The 15,314-nt window shown below is 35.1% G+C and overlaps 1 protein-coding gene across 2 annotated transcripts in view; it reads right to left on the bottom strand.

The window, feature by feature from the left end:
• Positions 1–2,212: 2,212 nt before the first annotated feature.
• RXFP1 (relaxin family peptide receptor 1) overlaps positions 2,213–15,314 on the bottom strand; it is a 105,001-nt gene continuing 91,899 nt past the window's right edge. The window contains exons 13-18 of one of the 2 annotated variants that reach the window (XM_045997180.1): positions 12,286–12,357; positions 11,343–11,414; positions 9,310–9,539; positions 6,604–7,014; positions 5,407–5,625; positions 2,213–3,506 (exon numbers count right to left, since the gene is read on the bottom strand). In XM_045997180.1, the coding sequence (XP_045853136.1) occupies positions 3,205–3,506; positions 5,407–5,625; positions 6,604–7,014; positions 9,310–9,539; positions 11,343–11,414; positions 12,286–12,357 (1,306 nt within the window). In that variant the 3' untranslated portion in view covers positions 2,213–3,204. The remainder of the gene's footprint in view (positions 3,507–5,406; positions 5,626–6,603; positions 7,015–9,309; positions 9,540–11,342; positions 11,415–12,285; positions 12,358–15,314) is intronic. The other variant, XM_045997181.1, reaches the window with a different exon arrangement.

Here is a 15,314-nt window from a genome sequence, read left to right as displayed (position 1 = left end):
ATAATCCCAAAATAATCTTATTCCTACACTGTTGGTGGGAATGCAAGCTGGTGCAACCACTCTGGAAAAAAGCATGGAGGTTCCTCAAATTGTTGAAAATAGAACTACCCTATGACCCAGCAATTACACTACTGGGTATTTACCCTAAAGATACAAACGCAGTGATCCGAAGGGGCACGTGTACCCGGATGTTTATAGCAGCAATGTCTACAATAGCCAAACTATGGAAAGAACCTAGATGTCCATCAACAGATGAATGGATAAAGAAGAAGTGGTATATATACACAATGGAATACTATGCAGCCATCAAAAGAAATGAAATCTTGCCATTTGGGATGACGTGGATGGAACTAGAGGGTATCATGCTTAGTGAAATAAGTCAATCGGAGAAAGACAACTATCATATGATCTCCCTGATATGAGGACATGGAGATGCAACATGGGGGGTTAGGGGGACAGGAGAAGTATTTTCATTTTTGTAGGCTTTAAAAAAATTGTATAGTCTGAGTAGTTAGAGAATTGAATATATTTTAAAAGATTTATTTATTTACTTTAGAGAGAGAGAGATAGAGACCATGTGGAGGGGGCAGTGAGGAGAAGGAGAGAAAGTCCCAAGCAGACTCCGAGCTGAGTGCAGAGCCTCAGGTGGGGCTCGATCTCATAACGCTGAGAACACAACCTGAACTAAAAACCCAAGAGTCAGATGCCCAAATGATTGAACCACCCAGGTCCTTGAGAATTGAATATCATAAGCAGAACTATAGGTTTCTATTATTCTGACTTTTTTGGTTGAAACGATAACCATATCCCTCATGTAGAAAATTTATTGGTATTATTACAAGTAAGAACAGAAAGGACTCAAAGTAATCCACATTTTTAATAGAATTAAACTGTAGACAATTTACTTTCAAAAGAAATATATACAATTTTTTATTCAATAAATATATTTTTGATTCCAGTATTTTAATGTTTCAAACATTTTTGGTGTATTTAAAAGTAACTGAAAACATTTTATTCCTATTTAAAGATTTCAAATTATGAGAGCAAAAAATTCCAATAGCTCAGTCAGAGACCAGAACAATAACTAGCTAAAAAGTTAATATCTCATTAGCTGGCTGGCCATGCAAAAGGAAGGTAAGTCCATCTCTTGATAGCAACTACTTCCTCTTTGAAGTAAAACATGTACATGCAGACCTTTCCTTCCTTAACTTCCTGAATCAGTGCATTCTAGCTCTTCTTCCTTTCTTTTCCCTCTTAACTGCTTTATTGAGATCTAATTCACACACCATAAAATTCATCCATTGAAAGTGTACAATTTAATGGCTTAGCATATTCACGCAGTTGTTTACTGCGGAAACATACAGTATTTGTCCTTTTGTGTCTGGCTTCTTTCATACTTATCATGTTGTAGATGATGTGTCAGAACTTCTTTCTTATAAATGGCTGAATAATACTCCATTGTATGCATATACCACACTTGGTTATTATTTGTTATTTGTTGATGTGCACTTGGGTTGTTTCCATCTTTCAGCTACTGTAAATAACTGTCACATGAGCGTTTGCATACACGTACCTGTTTGAGTTTTGTTTTCTATTCTTTCGGGTTTAACCCAGGGTGAAACTGCTGGATCACATGGTAATTCTATGATCAACTTTTGAAGAACAACCGAATTGTTTTCTATAGCAGCTGCATCATTTTACATTCCAATGAGCAATGCAGAAGGGTTTCAATCTCCACAACCTGGTCAATAATTTTTGTTGTTGTTGTTATTTTAATTACAGCCTTTCTAGTATGTGTAAAGTGTACTCTATCTCATTGCAGTTTTAGTTTTCATTTTTCAAATGATTACCGATGTTGAGCAACTTTTCAAGTGTTTATTGGCCACTTGTGTATCTTGTTTGTAGAATTGTCTTTCTGAGTCCTTTGCCCACTTAAATTGGATTGTTTATCTTGTTGAGTTGTAGGAGTTCTTTATATATTCTGGGTATTAACTCTTTCTCAGATATATGATTTGCAAATATTTCCTTCCATTATGTAGATTGTCTTTTTAACTCTTTTTAAAAAAAGATTTTATTTTTAAGTAATTCTCTGTACCCAGTGTGGGGCTTGGACTTATAACCCCAAGATCAAGAGTCACACGGTCCACCTACTGAGCCAGTCAGGTGCCCTCTCTTTTTACTTTCTTGATAACATTCTCTGGTGCACAAAGTTTTTAATTTAGATGAAGTCCAATTCATTGATTTTTTCCTTTTGTTACTTATGCTTTTGTTGTCACATCTTAGGATCCATCGCTAAATCCAAAATTTTGAAGATTCACCCAAATGTTTTCTTCTAAGAGGTTTATGCCTTATATTTAGGTTGTTGATTAATTTTGACTTAATTTTTGTATATGGTGTAAGGTAGGGATCCAACTTCAATCTTTTGCATGTGAATATCCAGTTGTCCCAGCATCATTTGTTGAAGAGACAATTCTTTCTTCATTTGGTTGTTTTGGTATCTTTGCTGAAAATCAATTGACAGTAAATGTGAGGATGTATAGAGAAGTGCTATTTTGAGTTTTATCCGAACATCTTTTTCTCAGAGTAATTTTGTGTATTACCTCTCAAGTAGACAGGGACTTCAAGAAAGGTAAGAGGAATTCTTAAAACAAGTGTCTATTTTGCAAACAATCAGACATTTTCTCATTCCTCATTTTTCATTATATTAGTATCCCAAAACCTTAAACCTTTATTTACAAGTGTCCGTGATTTTTATATTTGCTGATGTGCATGACAGACAAAGCTCTACCTTAAACTAAGTACTGCAGATGGCCTTTGTATATTCTGTTGTAGCTACACATAATTTAACATTGAAAATTGAAAAAGTTCTATACTCTGCACTTCCAGAAATTTGCTGCAGTGTTACGTGCATAATGGGTCCTCAATAAATGCATGGTAAAAGAATGAATAAATCTTTCTGAAGTAGATTTCCCTTAATTTCCTATCAAAATATGTACTAGTATATACATATTATTGATATAATTTATTTCCCTTTATACGGGCCCCCATCACTTTGATTTTTTTTCCCAAACAACCTCATGTCCTTGTAATGGCTTTATCTTAGCCATTATAAATTATTAATTTTGTGGCATTCACTTTATACTAATGAATCCATTGTGAAACATCCCACAATATTCCCTGTGTAGCGATGGGTTTCAGAGTCAGTTATGAATAGGAATTGAGTCTAGTTGATTGAGAAATTAGTGACAGTTCACAGGGGTCTGTGAAAAGAGCTGGCTTTATTAACTCAGGCGGCATCTCCTGCAGCGGCCACATTTCTACCCAGATGAACGAGGGAGCATATGTTTTCTGACTTCCTTTGCTGTCAATAGATTTTCTTTGTCTGTAGTTATACCAAAACTGATGGATCATTTCTTTGAATGGTCTTGTGGTCAAAGTGTACAGAATTGGGTTCAAAGCACTGTTGATAGGCAGAATAAATATCACTACCCAAGAGGTTATGGTACCTAGAAGAGAAAAATGCAGTAGTTTTAGTGTTCATGGATGTTTATAAGGTATAGAAATCCCTTTTCCTTGTTTCCCCCCCAGCCCCTTTTTGAGTCTTAATTTCTTCCCTTTGATGTCACACAATTAAATACCAAGTCTAATGTGTTTCCAGGATGTCTTTCCCGGGTGTCAGTGTTTGAGAGGAGTGCTGGTGCTACAAAAAAACAGGGTTCTTCGCTAAGTAGCTTTTCTTGAATAATCAATAAAAGTATTCCATTAGGTAGAAACATTTACCACCAAGTGATTATGTATTATTGTGATATGATTCCATTTTAGGAAAAACAGTATCATTTAGCATTCAAATCATACCTTTTATAATATTTTAATTGCTGGGTAGTACATACAGTATTTATCAAAATATATAGATTTCTGCTATCTCGTTGGTTTTAAAAATAGGTATGCATTTTTAGGCTTTTGACTAGATGTTTATTTTGGTAAAAACATTGCTGGCTAAACTTTTCTTAAAAATTACTGTAGTACAGAGGTAACTACAAATAACTCAGATTTGTTCTTATAATTTAATTGCTGCTCTCTTCTCTTTGTTGCTTATAAAATGTAAGATACTATTATCACCAACCATGGGATAAAACAAAATTAAAATTGTATATTTTATAATTTTTAAAGATGTGACTATGTACTGCACTCACAATTAATAGCATTTGCACATTTTTTGTGGTAAAATATACATAACAAGACATAAAATTGACCATTTTCATCATTTTTAAGTGTGCTGTTCAGTGGCAGTAAGTACACTCATAGTGTTGTGCCATCATCACCACCATCCACCTCCAGAACTTTTTTGTCCTCCCCGTTGGAAACTACATACTTTAAACAATAACTCTTCATCCCCTTCTCCTCCCAACCCCTGATGACACACTCACAAACTTTCTGTCTCTATGAATTCGACTACTAGATTAGTCGAATACAGTGGAATCATACAATATTTTCCTTTGATGATTAGCTTATTGCACTTAGCTTGACGTCTTCAAGGTCCATTCATGTCTTACCATGCTTCAGAATTTCCTCCCTTTATAAGGCTGAGTAATAATCCATTGTGTGTGTACAACACACTTTATTTATCCATGCGTCCATTGATGGACACTTGTATCACTTCCAGCTTTTGGCTATCATGAATAATGCTGCTATGAACATGAGTGTACCAATGTCTGTTTGAGTTCTTGCTTTTAATTACTGTAATTCCCAGAATTGGAATTGCCAGGTCATATGGTATTTCTATGTTTAATTTTTTGAGGAACCACCATGCTGTTCTCTCTAGCAGTTGTGCTATTTTACATTCCTACCAGTAATGCACAAGAGCTCCAGTTTCTCCAGATCTTCACCGATTTGTGGAATTTTCCGTGTTTTTGATAGTAGCTATCCTAATGAGTATGATGTACAATATTTTTAAATACTAGGAATGCATCTTCAATCATCTCTCACACTCTGGGATAATGTTCTCTAAATTGCTCTGTATTCTGGGAAGAAAAATGTCTTACGTTCTCGAAAAAAAAATGAAGTTAAAAAAATAAAAAATGAAGTAAATATTTCATAATCATTTTTACCTGTTTGGTTTTCTTAAGCATGGTATTATCAGAATTACAAAACATAGAGTGTTACTTGTTTGAGCCATTACTTTGTTCCAATGGTAATTGGAAAAATTGTGTTTTAGGCATTTATAGAAATAACTGAAGAGTTGCCTCCCAGTAAACTTTCGATTGATGAACAGAGCCTGAAGTGCATACGACTCTGACTTAAAATTCTTAAAATGAGTTGGTGTTAAGAATCTTAATTTTCCTTCTTAGAGGAACACTGCAGAGACAGATTTATTAATTTTTTACAGAAAGAAAAAAAAAGTTGTACCTGGTATTTCTACCTGAAGTAATGAAAGAAATTTCAGTACAAAAATGGGTATCCAGCATAATGCATCAGTAAATACAATAAAGAAAAAACGTTTGGCAAGGATCATCTCTTTTTTAACTTGATTCCGTATTTCGGTTGCTGTTATGGCACTTTGATGCACGCTGTAAAACATGCTTCCATAGGAAAAAACTATGATGATAAACGCTGCCAGGTTAACACCTGTTTTAGAACACAAAGATTATTACTGATGTGTATGAGCAGACTTTCAAAACAAACATACATACTCTTAGCTGTTTGAACATGAACATTATTTTTTCATATGAATCACTAAAGTACACAAAAATGAATTTTTCAAAAAATTGAAGTAATATTGAGCTGATGAGGAATGAAGGAATTTTAATTTAAAAATGGAATATTAAAATGAGATTATAGTGATTCAGTGAATATCCTGGGTCTTTTAAATTAATCATTATAGTTTTTTAAAGTAATTCAATTAGTTTAAGTTATACTTTGAGGCTATGTATATATTTATATATAAAATATATATTTTATAATATATATATTTTTTCTTTAACCTCCCTCTGAGAAATTCTTTACAAGAGAAAAACTCTTGTATGTCTATTTTTAAGGCAAAGACTTATGTGGCTATTTTCAGTTTGTTCATATTATAAGTGCAAAAAGTTAAAATATGTTTTATTTAGTAATATTAGGGTGACTGCATGAAATACAAATATTTACCATTTTGTCATTAAGGAGCGTATTGGAATTTATATGATAAAGTGATAATTCATGGGGAAAAAAATCCCTTTAGGGTTTTTCTGACAGAATCCATCCCTGATGACAATGAGAAAAACTGGTTAGAAGATATGAAATAAAAATCTTAAAAAAAAAAAAAAAATGAGCCTAGGTGCCTCAGTCAGTTAAGCGTCTGCCTTCAGCTCAGGTCATGATCCCAGGGTCCTAGGATTGAGTCCCACATCTGGCTCCTTGTTTGGCAGGGAGCCTGCTTCTCCCTCTGCCTGCTCTGCCTGCCACTTCCCCTGCTTTGCACTCACTCTCTCTGACAAATAAATAAATAAAATCTTAAAAAAAAAGACCTGAAATAAAAATTTATAAACATTAGAAGAAATAATGAGATTGACATTATGATTTATTCTAGTAATTGAATAAAAGGGCTTATAATACAGAGTTTCTCACCAAGAAAAATTGTCACTGAATAAATCTGGGCTCCAGTACTTCCAGTATCTTCTGAATGAAGAGGGAAACACACTCCATTGGTGCCATAGTAGTTTTTGAAAAATTCCTTATTGGTCAATGGAATGAGAGCCACTATAAACCCAGTAATCCAAATGAGAATCAGAACTGTAATTGTTCTGCATTTTCTAGGTCTTAAACACCTAAAAGGATAGACAATGCAGATATATTTTTCCAGTGTCAGAAATGTTAAAAGTAACACTGATACTTCAGTGGACAGAATGGCCAAAGATCCCACAAGCTGACAGTGAATACTCTCCATCCACAGCTGCGCGTGCTTGTTGTATTCTCCACGAAACTTGAGGTCAAAGGCTCCAATCAGAAACAGATATATTCCCATGAGGCAGTCAGCACCTATAGGATCAGGAGATGTTGCAAATTTAGAGAAATAAATAGGTATAATGGAATTAACAATAAGTGGTAGTATTTGCAGTATGAGCAAAAAAATATCTAATTTACTTCCACTTGGGAGGAGGTACTTTTTATTCTAGCAGTTCGTTTATGGGTAAGGACCTCTTCAGCAGCTCTCTTCAATAACCACTCTTGTAGCACCCTCTATAGCTAATTATGTAATCATGTCCTCTGTTTTTTTTTGTTTTTTTTTTTTAAATTTTCAGGTGTCTGTGAGTAGGGATTTGTCTATTTTGTTTTCCATTCTGGTCTCGTTACCTAGAAGCGTTGAGTAAATGGATAAAATGTAATTATGTTGAGGGGCACCTGGGTAGCTCAGTCAGCTAGGCATCTGCCTTTGGCTCAGGTCATGATCCCAGGATCCTGGGATTGAGCCTGGAGTTGGGCTCCCTGCTCAGTGAGGAGGCTGCTTCTCCCTCTGCCTGCCACTCTGGCTGGCACTCCCCCTGCCTGTGCTCACTCTCTCCAAAATAAATAAAATCTTAAAAAAAATGCAAGTATGTTGAACCTTTGATTAGGGACCAATATGGGGATGTTATTATTCGGGTCATCTCTTCTGTTTAAATATGGTCCTAGCTTAACAAGCTAAGGATATCATCCAAAATTCTAGGGAAAATAATTCAGAAGTTGTTGTGGTAGACTAATGACTATGAATTTGGGATCTACAATTTAGAAGATATGAACAATTAAGAAGTGCTCTATAGGGGCGCCTGGGTGGCTTTGTGGGTTAAAGCCTCTGCTCAGGTCATGATCCTTGGGTCATAAGATGGAGCACCACACGGGGCTCCCTGCTCACTGGGGAGCCTACTTCTCCCTCTCCCCCATCGCTCCCTCTGCTTGTGCTCTCTCTCTCTTTCTCTCATATAAATAAATAAAATCTTAACCAAAAAATAAGTGCTCTAGGGGCGCCTGGGTGGCTCAGTGGGTTAAGCCGCTGCCTTTGGCTCAGGTCATGATCTCAGGGTCCTGGGATCGAGTCCCGCATCGGGCTCTCTGCTCAGCGGGGAGCCTGCTTCCCTCTCTCTCTCTGCCTGCCTCTCTATCTACTTGTGATCTCTCTCTGTCAAATAAATAAATAAAATATTAAAAAAAAACAAGTGCTCTATAGTCAGTATAATTTTGAAGGACTTGGGTTATTTACCCAGAGCTGGTCTAAGCAAACCTGTTCTCTCTGATTCTCTCTTCCCATTTTTACATCTTTCACTGCCTCACTTTAGGCTCTCCCATCCCCAGAATCAGTTGTCAGTGTGATGCCCTATTTGGTGATTTTGTTTTTAAGCACATATTTCATATCCGAGAGTAGGTGAGATTTTTTTTACTACACAGGGATTCTACACAAGGTTTCTGAAATCACATCACTGTATAAATGATGAGGCTGGTCCTAATCCTTGAACACTGAAGTTATATTCTAGCCTTCCCCAGAGCAATTGAGCATACTGAAAATTTTGTAATTAACAATATGAAGTAGTAACCAGTTTCTGATTTCTGTTTCCTAGGTAGCTTGCAATGAATAAAACAATAAGACAATAGACTTTGAATGAGCCCGGACACGTACACATAAAGCAAAACGTCGTGTAGATTGATACTCGCTGGAGAAAGTATGGCTACATTACAGGCCATGTGACCCACACTATAAACAGCCTGACCACTGGTTTCTTACTTTTTTTTTCTTCGTAGTCCTCATTTAACACAGTACTCTGCAATCACATTTCAAAAACTTAAAAATTTTAATACTACCTAAAAACATTTTCTTATTCAAATATCTCAAATTATGAATGGAAGAGATTTTCATAGCTCAGAGACCAGGAACCCAGCTATCAGGTAAGTCAATATCCAGGATCCAGAGATGCAAACAAAAAAGTAAATAGAACCCTGGATGTAAAAATGTGACTGTGAAAGGTTGTCATTTTATTCATAGTAAAAGAGTTTACAGGCTTTAACAAAAACATACCTTCAGAGAAGAAAACTAATGAACAAGAGCTTCTTTACAAGACAAAACTAATAAACAAGAGCTTCATTAATCTGTGCAAGGTAACTGAATTTTCCCATTTTAAAAACTTATTTTCTTCTCACCAGAGTCATTTTATTTTCATTACAGTGAATATGAAAACAACACAGAAGCAAAAAAGAGGAAAATGTAAAATCTCATATTTCTACCACTCTGTTTCCTTATTTTCTAATAGCAGTGCTCTTATGTATTTCAAAACTATAATTCCTCTTCAATCAGGAAATACTCACAGCAGAGAGAAATGATTGACATGGCATGTAGCTTGTTCTCAGACCTGATATAAGGTCTCATACAGATGACAAAAATGTTTCCAAAGCATGTAACTGCAGATACAACCCAGACAAACACTCTCTGAATAATGTTTGCCAAGAGGTTTTCTAGAGATGAGATCCCATCAGTGTTTGGTTTGCAGCTGCGAACATGGGGTGCAAACCCACAATACTGGAATTTCTTAAAATATCTGATGCACAAAGAGAAAGTAAAATAAGATTTCAAACTTAATTCAGTGTCACAATACATTCGTATTTCTTTTCCACATCTTATCAGGAGGAAGAATATGAGGCTCACAGGAAGGTAAAACACTAAGGATACTAAAGGTTGAAATTTTAATTCTTGTGAACTTGTTTTCACTGCAAAAGAATGCGTGGGTCAGAGCAGCAAAGAGGCACCATGAATATACAAGTGTTAGACATGCCTTGAAACATAAGTAAACCATCAGCATGGGATCGAGAGAATTAATCCATCCAAGGAAGCTTTTATTGGATTTTTAGCGTTTACGCGCTCCTCTTGTTGCTCTGACTAATCATGCTTCTCAGCCCTCAGGGGAGGAGAGAGCCAAATGTTTTCTCCTCTGTCTTCCATGGCTTTTCTACTACAGAAGTGATTATGGGAGCTGTAACTGCCTGTTCACATGCTTATCTCTCGACCAGATTTTGGTACATAATAAGGTGTTCAATAAATATTTGTTGAGTTAATTTTTTCATCAATAGAGAGACCTGTTTCATTGATACAGACACTACCCAGATAAACAGTAATTGCTACTGTATTACCAGCAACACCTACACCATTGACTGAGCATCTTCTCGGTATCAGGAATCAATTCTCAAGTCAACTCCATGCGTTAGGTAACAGTACCACCATAAGAAGAGATGAATCTTCAGTGGAGGCAAATTATTTACTACAAAATTTTCTAATAAATGTAGAAATTGAAGTTCAAATTAGATGCATTTTCCTCTAAAGCCACGTATTCTGGCAAAAAATATAAATGATCTTTATAGTATAGAGAGCTATAGTAATAACACAAGATAAAAGCTTGACAATTATAGTATATTGTCCTGTTGTTTAACTCTTGCTGCCTGAATCCCTTAGATCTGATATGGTTTCTGCCCAATTCAAGTCTGTTCCTCAAGTTGTTTCTTGGGTTTTATGAGCTAATCATTTTTCCCCAATAAACTGTATGTGGCTTACATTTGTCTGAGTGCTTTATGTTGTGTGCAATCAAAGCAACTTTTATAAGCATCTTCTCTGAAGAGTTACAGAAAACATAAAGAATGTCCTGCGTTAGACTTAAACTATAAGCAAAATTATAGAGGGGTGTTGGCAGACATGACACTTTCTAAGTTGTTGAGACTTAATGATCCTGGCATTGAGAGCAATCTAACATCTGCTGTAAGACTGCCCTCAATTAAAGAAAGACGTTTCCACAGCAAAGAATCAATGGCACCATAATACACACTGTTTGAATAAAGGTTTTTCAAAAGATTTTTCAAAGTTTGCCATTTTATCCATACCCATTTGCTTCAATCATGTCCTGCCATTGGCGGCATTTTTTCCTGAGGAGTATTTCTCCATGCTTTCCTCCATTTACAGCAATTAATTTTTTACAGTTATTTTGTGTTGTTTATATAAGTTCCTGTTTCTTTATCTGGTAGCACTTATACCACGTGTGCAAATTACTAGCTCATCAGGCAAACATCCCTATGTATGAATGGTATCCGTGCTAAGGAGAGCTTATAAGACTGAGTGCCTTCCCTCCACCCTCATGTTCTCTGACATTTAAAAAATCACCTTTGATTCTACTAAACCTTGGAGCACTAAAAATCATCCCACCCAATAGCAACACTTTAGGAATAATAAATTAGACAAATGAATCAGCAGAAAATTTGATAGATTGGATGCTTTGGGTGTGGATGTATTAGCACAGTGCATGAGGAAACATAAAAGATGGAAATCAGGGTGAAAAACAAGAAAAACATCTGCTTACATGTGAGAGAGATTCAGTAGAGGTCTAAACATCCTTTGTTGGATATTTGAAATTTCAATTCCTTCTAGGCTGCTAAAAATATCAAATTAATCATCAAAATAACATATATTACAAGAGTGTAATAAAATGAGATTTTGTGAGGGGCAGTTTAACAAAATGCTGTCCGTTATCACTGATTGTGAACCAAACATTCATACTCAGCCTGCCCTATGCACTTACTTCCCAACTCCTTTTTGATTCCGGCATTTATATACAAATATCTCCTCTATTTGAATTTTTTTGATCCTTATAGATCATAACCTATGCTTTGTGCATGGTAACTACTCAATAAGTGTTTGTGGAATAAATGAACACACATTATCTTTCAGACAATATTACAAAAGCAGAGAGATTTGAAATTTTTCTAATAATTTTTAAATAATATATTTTTTCTAATAAGATGTCATTTTACTGAGGGTTCATTTAAATTAAATGAACTGAACTTATCTTTTAAAGGCAATTCTTAGACCATAACAAATTTGTGTGTGTGAGTGTGTGTGTGTGTGTGTGTGTGTGTGGTGTGAGTACTGATTTACATAATCCAGAATACTGCATCTTTGGGATAAAGGTGGCTACAATAAATTTTTAGATACCAGTACTAATGGAGAAATGAATATGCAGAGTTGCCTTCAGAGAATCAAAGCAAACAATCCAATATAAGCTCCTGGTGATTATAGAAAAATATAAAATCATTACCTGATTTTTAGTTTATAAATATGTAAGCTAAAGCTATCTATTTGTAGCCTAGTGAGCACCCATACAGTTCTTTAGTGTTTAATTCATATCCTGGGAATAAAGCTTCTGATTTGAAAGATTCTACAAATCTAACTTTATAGATTTTATTAGCTATTAGTGTATAAATAACAATTTCATCATAAAATTATCCCCATAGGTATATACTTACAGAGACTTGAGTTTGACAAGATAATCAAATTGATCTGCTTGAATTTTCTGGATTGGGTTGTAGGAAAGATTCCTGTTTTTTTTTAAAAAAAGGGCAAAAATCGTCATTTCTAGAAACTTCTTAAGTAAAGAGAAAGTGTATCTGTTGACTGGATTACTTTTAAACATTTAAAAAAAAGTGTAGGAACAGCACTTGCCTTATAGGGTTCATTAAATATTTAAATGAATTAATGGAGATAAAACACCTAGAATTGTGCCTGGCTTTTAATTAGCACTATGATTTTGTTAGTGATGGGGAACTAAGACAATATAAGAACAAAAGTGGACTTGTCAAGAAATGACTCTATCACGGAAGCAGTAGAGGTCTCGGCAAGAAACCACACATACCTCACCTTTTGCCTAGGATCTCATTTAGTTGAATGAAAAACAATTTCATTTTGTCAAATTTGAATTAATGGAATCACCCTGAATGGTTTTTACAATAAATCTTATGCCAAAGAGTAACATTTGTGCTAATGATTTGTGAGGCTTGAAATGGAAAGTAAAAGACTATAGCTGGGAACAAAGAGAGAGAAAGAGATCAGAGAGACAGTGCCGCTCAATTTTGATGGAAAATTTTTCTGAGTCTTTGTTAAAAACAAACAAACAAACAAACAACACCTTGAGATAAGAATCATTGATTAAAGGGAGCTTCTCAGGGCAAATTCTCTTTGAGAAATTTATTCTAGGTTAGATTTTTAGTTAAGTGGGGGATCTTCTGGGAGACAGCGATTGTAGAAGGAAAGAGAGGAAGAATGAAAAGGAAAGTTGAGTTGTATTAAAGAAACAAAGTGGACTTAACAGTCTAAGACTAGAAGGAAACTATCTGAACACAACACAAGCCATATATGGAAAGCACACAACTAACATTAGAATGGATTTTTCTCTCTATGCCAAAAAAATGAGGATTATGATAAAGATTGCAGAGAATTAGTGGGTCACTTTGGGGAGTATTGACATTTTAAAAAAATATGTATTTATTTATTTTAGAGAGACAACTAACACAACATCCTCAATGGTGAAAGACTAAAAGCTTTTCCTCCAAAATCAGTAACAACACCAGGAGGACCACTTTTGTTTCTATTCAACATAGTACTGGAAGTCTAGCCAGAGTAATTAGGTAAGGAAGAAAAAGGCATTCAAATTTGAAAGGGAGAGGTAAAATTATCTCTGTTCACATATGACATGTTACTATGTGTAGAAAACCCTAAAGATTTCTCTCTCTCTCTCTCATACACACAGACACACACACACAGCTGTTAGAACTTATAACTAAATGCAGCAAAGTTGCCAAATATAAAACCACTACACAAAAACCGAATGCGTTTTTATACACTAACAATGAACAAGCCAAAAGGGAAATTCGAAACATAATTCCATTTACAATTGCATCAACAGAATCAAATATTAAGGAATAAACTTAACCAAGGAAGTGAAAGACTTGTGTTTGAAAAAAACAATGTTGCCAAAAGAAATTTAAAAAGACACCATTAAATGGAAAGATGTTGTACATTTATGGATTAGAAGACTTAGTGTTGTCAAGATTTCAAACTCTCTGGGCCACATGGGTGGCACAGTTGGTTTGTTGATTAAGCATCCGACTCTTGGTTTTGGCTCAGGTCTTGATCTCAAGGTGTGATCTTAGCCTTATGGGATCGAGCCCCATGTCTGGCTCCACACTGAGCTCAGAGTCTGCTTAAGATTCTCTCCTTCTCCCTCTGCCCTCCCCTACACTCCTGTGCTCTCTCTCTAAAATAAATAATTACATATTTTTAAAAAATTTCAATACTCCCCAAAGTGACCCACTGATTCTGTGCAATCTTTATCATAATCCTAATATTTTTTGGCATAGAGAGAAAAGTCCATTCTGAAATTTGCTTGGAATCAAGGGAGCTTGAATAGCTAAAACAATTTTGAAAAAGAAGAACAAAGTTGGCTTCACACTTCCCAATTTTAAAACTTATTACAAAGTCATGGTGATCAAAACAGGGTAGTACTGTTATAAAGACGAGTATAGAGACCAGTAGAATAGGATAGACAGCACAGGAATAAACCCTTGTATATATGGTGCCAAGATCATTCAATGGGGAAAAAGACAGTCTTTTCAACAAATGGAGCTGGGAAAACCAGATTGCTCCCACATACAAAAGAATGAACTTAGAACTTACCTTACCTTATGTACAAAATTAACTCAAAATGGATCAAAGACCTAAATATAGAAGTTAGGACTAGAAAACTCTTAGAAGAAAAAAAAAATCATAGGGGGAAAACTTCAGGGCACTGGATTAAGCAATGAATTCTTGTATACCACGCCAAAAGCATAGACGATGACAACAGAATAGAAAAATTTGACTGCATGTAAATTAAAAACGTACATATGTCAAAGGAGACTATCAACACACTGTAAGGGCAATTTACAGAATAGAAGAAAATATTTGCAAATCATATATCTGAAAGGGATTTACTATTTAAAATATATAAAGAATTCCTACAATTCAACAACAAAAACAAACCCAATTTAAAAAAAGGACAAAAGACTTGAATAGACACTTCCTCAAAGAAGATACATGGCCAATAAGCCCACGAAAAGATGTTCAGTATCACTAACCATTAGGGACATGCAAATCAAGACCACAATGACATTTCACATCTGTTAGGATAAATATTACCCCCCAAAGAGAAAAGAACAAGTGTTCTTGAAGATGTAGAGAAATTGGAACACTTGTGCACTGCTAGTGGGAATGTAAAATGGTGTAGGTGCTTGGGAATCGGTATGCTGCTTCCTAAAAAAATTAAAATGGAATTATCGTAGGCTCCAGCAATTCTATTTCTGGGCTATATACTGAAAAGATTTGAAAGAATGGTCTCAAACGGATATTTGTAGACCCATGCTCATAGCAGCATATATATGTATTTGTATATATATGTATATGTATATATGTGCATATTATATTTTCAAAGAAATTTTACAAAGAAATTACAAAGAATTTG

This window comes from Meles meles, chromosome 2, assembly GCF_922984935.1.
Source record: "Meles meles chromosome 2, mMelMel3.1 paternal haplotype, whole genome shotgun sequence".
NCBI classification, from domain to species: domain Eukaryota; kingdom Metazoa; phylum Chordata; class Mammalia; order Carnivora; family Mustelidae; genus Meles; species Meles meles.
The sequence above is the reverse complement of the archived record's forward strand: the minus strand, read 5'-3'. Positions and strand labels throughout refer to the sequence as shown.